At 40.3% G+C, this 11,822-nt stretch overlaps 1 protein-coding gene across 1 annotated transcript; it reads left to right on the forward strand.

Moving 5' to 3' along the window:
* Positions 1-179: 179 nt before the first annotated feature.
* stradb (STE20 related adaptor beta) lies at positions 180-10,762 on the forward strand. The gene is made up of 12 exons (XM_044345142.1): positions 180-451; positions 2,226-2,292; positions 3,063-3,143; positions 5,462-5,564; positions 6,442-6,563; positions 6,690-6,798; positions 7,071-7,194; positions 7,282-7,453; positions 7,772-7,876; positions 7,997-8,253; positions 8,344-8,386; positions 8,766-10,762. The coding sequence occupies exons 2-12, from the start codon at positions 2,281-2,283 to the stop codon at positions 8,925-8,927; spliced, it is 1,290 nt and encodes a 429-aa protein (XP_044201077.1). The 5' UTR covers positions 180-451; positions 2,226-2,280; the 3' UTR covers positions 8,928-10,762.
* Positions 10,763-11,822: the final 1,060 nt, after the last annotated feature.

Genomic DNA, 11,822 nt, shown 5'->3' on the forward strand with positions numbered 1-11,822 from the left:
GACGACCCGCCCTACTATACCTCTGATTGGCTAGTACTCGTTGCCCTCGTTGGTTTAGTTGGTAGGATCGGGTATGAATATCAGGGTTAGAGCCAATCAGAGGCAGAGTAGGGCGGGTCTTCGCGGAATGCGGGTTGATTGAAAAATATAAGGCCAAACGGCTACAGATTCATCATCACTTTGCGACAGTGACGTTTTTATCTTGCGCCAGAAATCTGTGTCTAATTAAAAGTCCTGTCAAAGATGAACATTTTCGCTTCGTGTTATTATTATCTGTGCGGTTCGACATTGAAAGTAACGTTCATTATTTTCTCGCACACTCCCTATAAATTTGACACTAAATGAAATAATATGAACTTTATAAGTAAAAAGTCGTTGAAGATATCAGACTCCCCTTTGTATTTTTAACTTGTTTACGTCGAAGCGTCAGAGCCGCTGTCGAGAGGAGAAGGTAAGCAGCTTCTTTTCATTACATATAGGTTACCTTAAATATATATATAATACATATGAGAGTCACGTTAGCTGAGCTAACGTTAACTCTGCTTGAACCAGGCGAGTATATTTACACCGGTGAACGAGATTTTGGTTTCGTGCAGTCTGTTGCTTAAATTTCTTTCTGCAGAGTTAAAAAACATGATAAAATAACGTGGCCTCAAATTGTGTACAAATAGCCATAATTTCGCTAATGGTCATATTAACTCAACACATTTGAATAATAGTGTCCGAATAATGCAGCTAAAATGGCTGCTGTTAATCTAACCTTGAAGTACAATTGAATTTGCTACTTCTATTTATTGCCAAATCATACTATTTTGGACTCTAATCCACAAATCCTTATTGCACCATTATCAACATGTCTTCTTTTTCGTGCATTATAAATAAAAACATTATGCAACTTATTAAAATGTTCCTGCAGAATAGTTAACTCACTGTAATGCTGTGCAATAACCCTGGAACACTATAATACCACTGTACCTACAAATTATACATATTTATTTAGTTTAAAATACAAAATGTGCAATACATGTCAATCATTACTATATATTTGGACAGGCTTTATATACTGTACATAACCACCTACTATATGTAGGGTAACATGACACTTTTTTGCCATGTAATATTTTTCTCAGCACTACTTGAACTTAAAGATAGATAGACAGATAGATAGATAGTGGGGCTGAACAATTAATTGAAATTTTATCAAAATCGCAATATGGCCTACTGCAATTTTCAAATCACAGGAGGGGCGATATTTGTTAAAGGCGAAATGTATGTCCAAATACCATTTTAAATGAAATATTGTTGTGCTGCAGAGATGTTCTGGCGACACATCATATTCTACAGACTTAAGATAACAATGTTGTTTGGTACAGATCCCTGCAAAAATCACACCATAATCATTTTAATATGTTTTTCAATAAAAATGTGAATAATGTTGTCAAAATGATAATTCCCTCTAATATTGCAAATCATATCAAATTGTGATATCAGTCAGAATAATCACAATTAGATATTTTTTCAAAACTCAGCCCTAATAGATAGATAGATGCATTTGGCTGCAATCACTTGGTCCTCGCATACAAATAAATTATCAAGGATAAAACACAACATAGATAAAAGCTTCTTCTCATTGTAGTCCTCTAAGGGGAAAAGGGGTAGGATGGCAGATATTCAAGTCAGGCAAGCCTGGTTAAAACGCATGCAATAACAAAACACACAATCAAACTAACCAACAGACAAAAACAGAAGAATCATACAACAAGCATCTTCACTTTTTTGCATTATTTGTATCCTGTTTACAGTTCACAGAAATGGTTTCATCTGTATATAGTCATTCCTTTTGTATATTTCTGAAGATTGTTGTGTTGTTATTATGTAAGTACATGAAGAGCCACTAAACTGGAGTCAAATTCCTTGCATGTGTAAACATACTCGGCCAATAAAGATGATTCTGATTCTGAGGAATACAAGCTTTGTCACATTTTTCTATCCGGTGTGGATGCCACTGGACGGGGATCTCCTCCTGTGAATTAAATATAATTTCCTCAGATCTATAGATCAGCTGATGCAGCCAGGTAAGCTGCAGATGGGTAGATGAATGGCTGAGGTTGGATGGATGCTGGCTGCTTTCTAGTCTAGTGGGGGGATTCACTGTGTGTCTCATATTACACTGCTGCGCTTCATCCCCCCCTCTGTCTCCCTCCATCGCGGTCGGTCTCCTGCAGCCTGTGAGCGGATGAATGCCAAAGCCTGTGATATTACCGTCGCCAAAAGGACTCCATGTCTTTCTTGGTAAGAATATCATGCAGCATGGGTTTTGTTTTTATGCCTGGTCGTCGATGATTTATAGTCACGGATCAGTTGTCTCATGCAGATGCCTCTGGTGGGAAATCAATCAATCTTTTAAGTATATTTAAAGCAAGAGCTTCCAGTCAGTGATGGACTGTTATATCAATGTAATATTACTTTTACAGCTGATTATCAAATTTGTATTTTTATAATACTTTCTTTCAAGCATCTGTCAATCAATAGGGGGACTGTTAAAACTAAGGGGGGGCTTTAAAACTATATAGCATGTCTGAAAAGTGTAACCTATCTGCATTTACATGTTGTCATTATGAGACTCTTACCAAAATGTATATTATACAGTATAATGAATATATTCATATATGGGTGGGAAATATCAGATGCAATAGCAGCTGTCGTGCATAATCTCATAATGGGCACATCTAGTTATGTATGAAGCTCTTATCTTGCTCTGTTAGGACACATCAGTCACTCAGCTTCCTCTTTGTAGCCTGTTATCATCACTCTAATTCTCTCTCCACTCACCACTTCTGTTAAAAAGCCCCGTGAGTGCCTTCACAAGCCCGTATTTCCAGATGCTTGCTTCTCTGCTTCATCTCTGAACTTCTCCAGCCACATGAAGCAGCGAATCATCCTCCACTCCCCCTTAGCTCCATGTTTCCCCCCTTCACTCCTCCTCCTCCTCCTCCTCCTCCTCCTCCTCCTCCTCGTCCTTTAGGGCATGTCTCACCTGTGCTCCTCCCCCCCTTCACCAGGACTGTTCCTGCATCTCCCACGCTCAGGTCCAGCCTATGGACATAGAAGAGCACTATGAGGACACCAGCCACCAGTTCCTGGTCAGTAGCATGGAGAGAGGCATCACACTGATGCTCCTTCCATGGAATCATCACCGCACAGCATCACACTTTAAGATTGACCTTAAAGTTATTAAAGACTGACTGTTGTAGACAGAGCCTAAAGGGGTACTCCATTGATTTAGTATTATACTTCCTTGAAGTTGGGGGACTTACAAGAGACAGTGGTCAAAACTGTTGCAGAAGAAGCACTGGATACTACAATTCCCATAATGCAACTCAGTAGTGTCTTTCATTAAACCCCTCATGTCCATCTCTCCAACTCTACACCCAGTTCATAACACAGGCTTCTTGTTATGAACTTGAAGTTTTAAGCCCAAGTCAAGATATCCCCGATGACATCACTATTATATCATCAGGGGTTATTTTCTCACACTTTCTCGCAAAGCTCCTCCAGAGCCACAGAAGACATTAAACAGCAGGCTGACTAGCAATAAACATGACAAATAAACTTCTTCTTCTCGCTTTTTCATGTGTAAAATCAGTGGAGTGCCCCTTTAAAGCATCACTGGTATTCTATGTAAAAAAAAAAAAATCATTTGCATGTATTCCCTTTTTCGCCTGTCTTATGATATTCCTCTATAACTATAATCATTCTTAATGCAGTACTTTAATATTAAATAATTATTATTAACTACTTAATAATTATTATTCATGTACTGCTACTGTGTCTTTTTCCTTTTGATAAAAACAGACAAAATGCTGGGGCAGTAAGTGGAGAATGCGGAGAATGTGTGTGGTATAAAACACATTCAGAAAGTGTGTGTGTGTGTGTGTGTGTGTGTGTGTTTGTAAGAGAGAGAGAGAGAGGAAGAGAGAGAGAGAGAGAGAGAGAAGCCCAAAAATCTGTCTGCATCACTAAAACTGCAAGCATCCCCCTCTCCTCCCTTAACTGTTCTCTGTGTCACAGTGCCACCTCCTGGCAGCCATCGTCTCCTCACACATTACCTCAGCGCACAGAGGACTAACTAACTCCAGTGTCATCTGCACATTATAGCCCCTTAGTGGCAGTGGATATCCATGCAGGAGATTATTGGGTTGTTACAGGACAAAGCTATTTGCAAGGTGGATGAATTTAGATAAGATGAAAATTCAATGATCCACTTTAGGGAATCGGGTATTGGGTGAGAAATATTATTAAAGGGGAAGTACCATAGCACAAAATGATTAGAATATGACTGAAAAGGTTTTTCATGGTTTGATTTTTGTCTCACAAAATATACATGCTCTTTGAGTTGAAACCTACTCCACCCCCCACACTGCCTACTCACAATTTCAGCCGCAGTGATGTCAGCTAGGATGACTAAAAAGCCTTGTTCTCCACTCCAACAAAAGCAAATAACAAAGCCGCATTATTATGCTGCTGTTTCGCAGTTTTTTTCCTGGTGGATTTCTCTTTACTTGCCTGTAGTCTGAAAATGTGACTCTCTTGTTTGTGTTGGTTGCAGGGAAAAGACAGGTGGAAGTTTGGAGTCGGGTTGAACAGTACCAACAAGGAAGTCTAATTGTGATTATGTCATAGAATATTGCAATTGTAATTCACATTATAATATTTGATAATTTAGGTTTTTTCAAGATTTTTCCCCAAACTCAGAAGAAAGGTGTTTTTATTAATTTTGATTTTTTTACTCATGATTTACTGAATTTGAGAGTTGTTTGCTGCTTACTCATTTCCAGGGCAGTGATTTTGTTTAGAGGTCAACATTGGACTTTCCTGCTAAGATTAAAGGGATATTCCATCAATTTAGAACCGGATGCACTTCCACAAAGAATGATCAAAAACAACGCAGCAGAAGCTGAGATGTCCCGACTTTTAGTCCATAATAACAAAAGTTATCTTTGGGCACTTTTCACATAGAGCAGGTCAAGACTGTAGTCTTTAATTTACAGAGACCCAAGATTCCCCCATGAACAAGCACTTGGTGACAGTGACGAGGAAAAACTCCCCTTTAACGGGAAGAAACCTAAAGCAGAACCGGGCTCTAGGTGGGCGACCAACTGCCTTGACCGGTTGGGTTGAGATCATCAGGTTTAGAATACCTTATACAACTGTTTTCACATGTTGAGTAGGAATAACCATGACAAGTTAACTGATCTTTATGTAAAAAAAAAATTAGTGGAGATAGATGAGGTTATAGAAAACATAGTTCCCATCTAAAGAGAGTGCACATGAGGGTGTTTAAATGTTTCATTTACATATATGATGCACTAGATCATGTTTACTCACAGAGTAGTTTCCTTTTCATTTTTTCTGTGTAACCTTTCAGATAAATGTATAACATGCGTGTGTGTCCTAGCAGAGTTCTGACGGTTCCGAATACACTCTGCAAGGGCCAGCGGGTGGTGATGACATCACAGGGTTGTCAGCTGAGCCCGCCCACTACCAGCTATTGGCAGAGCTGGGTGAGAACACCACGACTGTGCATACACTTGAGTCAGACCATTACAGCCGCCAAAAAAATGGCAAATAAGAGTTCCAGTTCCACCCACTTACAAAAAAGTTAAATATCATTGAATATCAGCCCCAAATTACTGGCAATCACTGGTTTTAATTTGTCACATGGTTAGCCTTACAAAATAACAAAACACATTTATAGTACAGAGGGAAAAAAAATACAAATAGGATTACTAATTGGTATGATCTTTAGTATATCTACTGTCACAATTACTAATAAACTACCAGCTATGACAGGCTCTTTACAGGACACACCTCCCACTACCCACCAAATTTTTGTCGCATTTAATTATTCATTTAATTACATTTTCTTTAAATTTTGTCTTCCTACATCAGTGCTTCCCTACATGATGGTCTAAATGCTGTTTCAAAGGCTTTCTCCACACTAGCAGGAGGTTGCTAGAAAGAGCTGAATTTCAGGATCAGTCTTAAAAACCCCATCATGTGTCATTGGTGTGTAATTGTAGATTGTCAAGTCCTCCTCAGGTTGTTAAAAACCCCAAATTCCCAGAACAACTACTAAGGACATGACCTCTGTGTCCTTAATGATGGCTACGGTCCTGGTATGAATGCAAAGTTGCTTGACCAAATTGACCAAAATAAGAAAAAAACACACCAAGCGTGAAAGAAAATGACTGATAATTATGTCTGGTAAGAAAAATGATCATCACAATATCCACTTTTGTATAATCAACAGTGTTAAATTACATCTAGTACAGGCTATGGGGCAACATCAGACAAAGAAAAGGTTGGGAACATCTGAACTACATGACCATTTCACTACTTTGGTCAAGTTGAACTTAAATCCAATAACCTGTGTCACAGGGAGGGGCTTCAATAACCTGAGCCAGGTGATCATGGCACGCCACGTCCCCACCGGCCAGCTGGTGGCAGTCAAACAAACCAACCTGGACGAGTGCACGGAGGAGGAGCTGCTGCAGCTCATGGTGAGCTGCTGTCCCGAAAAGGACATTTTTGCTAAGTGCATATGTTTCTCGTCAGCAAAGCTCAGTTTAACCTCTCAAACAGTTTCAAGGGTATCAGTCTTTTCTGATTATGTCTTAATCCACCAGAACGAAGTTCTGCTGTCGAGGCTGTTCCGTCACTCCAACCTGCTGACCTCTCGACTGGTCTTCAGCTCCTGCTGCCAGCTTTGGGTCCTGACGCCGCTCATGGCCTATGGTCAGCCACTACCACACTTCAATCTTTTTGTTTTGTTTTGTCCTTAAATTATTAGAAAACCACTAGGTTCTGGTTTTGTGAATGACTAGAAAAGAATTCAGGGTTTTTCTGCTGATGTGTATTTATTAAAATCTCTTTCTCCCACACAAACACACACACATTTCTTCACACAAAACCTTCTCAAGCCCAAATTATTACACACATTGCCTCTAAATTAAGATGAATCACAGCAGATTTTCCATGATTCCTCTTCCCTCTCCTCTTGTCTGCAGGCTCTGCAGACACCTTACTAAGGACATATTTCCCAGATGGGATGAGTGAGTCCCTAATAGCGTACCTGCTGTACGGTGTACTGAAGGCATTGGAATACTTACACCGGATGGGCTACGTTCACCGGTCAGTGGAGACAGAAGGTGTTATGAGATACATCTCAAATACAATGAAAAAACATATATTAAAAATATAAACATTTATGTCCGTCAGGGGAGTGAAGGCCAGTCATATCCTGCTGTCAGGAGAGGGGCGTGTCTACCTCTCAGGGCTCCACAGTGTTTACAGTATGATGCGTGAGGGAAAGAGGATGCGGGCAGTGTTCGACATGCCCCATCACAGCCCCGCCCTGCTGCCCTGGCTCAGCCCCGAACTACTGCGACAGGTCAGTTCTCGCTAGATTCTGTTATGCTTCTATGACATGAGCTGACACTTCTCCTCACTGAATAAATTAGTGAACAAAAACAAACCGTGAGTCGAGTGTTAACTGAAAACACTGGCATCACTGGCTAAGTTATTTCTTTCTCTAAAATTGTTCAGATCAAAATTAGAATGATACATTATTTCCCAATGGAAGTCTTGTACCTACAAGCTACATATAAATGAATATTTCAGAAAGCAACAATATCGTAATGTCAGTTTTTTCCAGCCTTACTCTAATCTATTGTGTCTCTTCTCTCTTTCATGGTGTTGCCCTCAGTAGGACCTGCACGGTTACGGAGTGAAGTCGGATATCTACAGTTTGGGCATCGTGGCCTGTGAGCTGGTCAGCGGCAGGGTGCCTTTCCAGGACATGCCACCCACTCAGGTAATGAAAACACTTCCATTCGAACTGCTGTTGAAAATGTACAGATTCGCATTTAAAGCGTTGGTTCACACAAATTACAAACCGTGCCCTGTCGTCCACTGTTTGAATCTTCATCTTCAGATGCTGCTCCAGAAGCTGCGTGGCTCTCACTGCTGCCTGCTGGACGTGGCTCCTTTCCCGCTGGGTGAGCTCGGGGGGCTGAAGGTCTCACGCTCAGGGGTGGATTCTGGCATTGGGGAGAGCGTGGCCACCGGGAGCCTGACACACAGCGCCACCGCCCCTCCCACCGACCGACCTCAGAGCCCTGGACCTAAAAACCACTCGGCCACCCTGCACAACCTGGTCCAGCTGTGTCTGCAGCAGCAGCCCGAGCGCAGGTCTTTACTTTAGAGGAACAGTCAGCTTTAATTGACAATTCATCGGATATGATGACATAATCATCTGTTTTTGTCTTCTGTCTTCTATAGACCATCAGCATCTGCACTGTTGACCCATGCCTTCTTCAAGCAGGTAAAATTATTTCCTTGTGAAATTGTTGTCATGTGAAGTTTCATGAGTAAAAATCTCAAATCTGCACACATCAATGAATTAAACATAGAGCGCTCATGATTTTATTTGCAGGTTAGGACTGTATATAAAGAGGCAAAAACATTAAAATTCATCATCCTATTTGTTACAGCTGCTCTTTCAACACTCAATATTCAAAGTGAACTGCTTTCAGAGATGCAACCCCATGTGTATTGTGTGTTATTTATTGGTTATGCACCGAAAACCTCAGATTTCACTGATTAGTTAGATTATTGTTCTGTAATGAGCCATTAGACACAACTTATCTTTTCCCTAGAATTGTTTTGTGGCGGTGTTTAAGCAGTTGTGCTGTTTGTGACAGGTGAAGAGGCACACCCGAGACTCCTTCCTCAGCCTCATGTACCCAGCGGCGCCCCTCACCAGCCCCGAGGACCCTCCCGTATCCTGCCCTCCCGGCCCGTCCTGCCACGCTCCGACTCCAACCACCGCCGACGCCACCGAGGCCGTGTGGGACTTCTCCTAACCCCCCACCCCCCCACCTCCCCTCCCACTCTCTTTCCCCAAAATCTCCAAATCCTGACTAGCAAGCCAAACACAAGACAATCAAAGCAAAGCAATGAGGCCAAATTCTACTGTGCTTTTATTTTTGTTATTATTAACCCGACTCTCTGAGCCTTTTTTAAGTAGTTTTGTAGTTTTTTTAAAATACGTTTGTCTGATGCAAATGTAGATTTTGGGTCGTGGGTCGGCGAGGCGACTGTGAAAGTGCTGGATCAAAGAAGCTGCTCTGATGAAGATCCATAATAATAATAATAATAATGGACAAGGACAAAAATCAAATCAGCTGATTAATAATCACACACGTCCTCTGAGGTAAAAGGCAACTATGAGTTAAAGGTGCAGTGTGTAGAATTTAGTGGCATCCAGTGGAACATTCATAAGTATGTTTTAATTAGTTTTTAATCACCTGAAAATAAAAATTGTTGTGTTATCGTTACTTTAGAATGAGCTCTTTATATCTACATAGGGAGCAGGTTCTCTTCTACGGAGCCCGCTATGTTGGACCGCCATGTTTCTACAGTAGCCCAGAACGGACAAACAAAACACTAGCTCTAGAGAGGGCCTTTCAAGTTTTTCGTGAGTTTCTCAGCCACTGTAGATTCTCCTGTATGCTTGGAGGGGGAAGGGGAGAGGTGTTCAGTTGGTTGCAGTCTGCAACCTCACTGCAAGATGCCACTAAATTTTGCCATGCTGGTCCTTTAAAGGAAAAGTCCACCCTAAAATACTGTAATGTTGAAAACAGCAGTTTGTGCAATACATTGTCTGTGTTCCACATGCTCAGTGAAGAGGAGGAGATACTAATGAAATTAGCCTCAATAGACCAGAATGCAGTGCAGTAATACATGTTGCACTTTTAGAAAGTGGTGTGAAACTTCTTGCTGTGTTTGTTGTGACTATTGTACCTGCTCTTCTGCTCAGAAGACATCCTCAGAGACTTGGATCCCAAACGGTACTTACAAAATAACCCCTGATGTATAAGAGACTATGTGAGGGTGGATTTTTCCTTTTAAAGTGTTATTATGTCTTCCAACTGTGAATAGTGAATACTGAGGTACATAAAAAAAGATTTGCAATACATATGTGCATATATATTCATCTGTATTGTTCAGTATATTTGAATAACAATCAAACTTTTTTAGTTTAAACACCCTCCTAAACTTTAGGATTTATTGCCTGGATGCTGTTTTAATACTTCAGAAATTAGGCTAGAATTTACCACAATGTACTTAGTTACTTTCAAATTAAAGTGTGAGAAGTCTGAATTTGTTGGTTTTTCGGGCCTCAATGAAAATCTGATGATTCGTGCCAACTTAAATTAGAAAACATCAAATATGTAAATACTTTTTTTCAATATGTTTGGCTATATATGCACATAGTGTTCATGTACAGTCATTTTCTAACCGCCTACTGTATGAACAAAGGGGAAAAGGTACAAACAAGGCTCTGAAAACGAGCACATGAGCAATAGAATATATCTAGTGTTCCATGTAGGAAATAGAAATTATCAGTAGAATCTGTAGATGAGACACTTCCCTGTCCTGATCACCGGTGATACGCCAAAAGAAGAAGAAGAATATTTCTACTGTGCTCTGTGACCACTTCTCTCCAACAATGCCTTTATGTTTTAAAGAAACCTGCATTCTGAATATGGTGATCTATCTGTAACTGTGATTAAGTGTACTGTGTATGAGAACTGTGATTTGCAGTACTTATCAAACATGGTAGCTGTATGAGCCTTATATAAACACGTATTATAAACGATATATATGTATATACAAATTTGATTTCTAAACTTCCTGTTTGCCTTGATTGATTTCTTTATAGGTTTGTGTTGATAAAAGTGTGTGTGCGCACGCGTGTGTATGTGTGTTTTGGCAGTACGCTCCGTTCTGAAGTGCTGCCAATCTGGCGAGTTCTGTTTCCTCTTGAATCCTTGAACTTTGATGGATCCTCTGAACTGTTAGATACGTGGGAGATGCTCAAATCTGGAACATAGAGGCGAGCAGATGGTGATGGTGACAGCTTCTTCTGCGTGTGTGAGGAGCTTCCCAAACGTACCAGCCACAGAGGAAGCAGACAGTGAGACGCTCCTCAAGGTTGGACTGATCCAGGAGGTTGTCATCGGCTCTTAACTGTTGACTCACTGCTTCTTCAGGTAACGTTTGGGTTCTGGAGGGAGGCAGAAAGTGTGTTCAGTGATCTGCTGTCGTGCTTCAAGCTTTCTGGGATGACTGGTTGGTTGACATCCTCTCTCAGGCGCCAAAGACGCAGAAAGAGTTCTGGCCTGAAATCCAAAACAAGTCATGAATATTTCACATATTTTATCAAAGAATGTTGAGTCCCAGTCGTTCACATTGTCACTTCCTGTGGGGAAGTTGATACAGTTTATATCATTCTGGAGGCTATTAAAATACCAGCAGCTGAGAACACATAAAGTTGCGTAAGATACAATATTATTAAATGATTAAGTGGAAGTGATAAAACTTGAAGTACAACAGAGTAAGTAAGATAAATAAATGATAACACTTTTATTTACAGGTCCCTTAATTTTATACAGATTTCCTAAAATTTTTCTAAGCAATTTGCAGGTATTTAATGGTAAATGTTTAGGATATTTTACAGAAAGTGTGGTGCAATTTGGTACAAATTGTAAGTTAGTTGGTAAGTACGTACTCTATATATTTGGGTTAATACTTGTGACTGACAGAAAATACTTAGTTGTCAGTGTGTAGTTTTCTGTGCCAAACGATATATTAACATGAGGTTTTTTCAATAACTTTCTAAACGTAGCTGCTATGTAACTTCATTTGCACCAGCCATTCTGTAAAATGTCCTAAAAATTAACAGTTAAATACCT

The sequence above is a fragment of the Thunnus albacares genome, chromosome 24 (genome assembly GCF_914725855.1).
Source record: "Thunnus albacares chromosome 24, fThuAlb1.1, whole genome shotgun sequence".
In the NCBI taxonomy this organism is placed as follows: Eukaryota; Metazoa; Chordata; class Actinopteri; order Scombriformes; family Scombridae; genus Thunnus; species Thunnus albacares.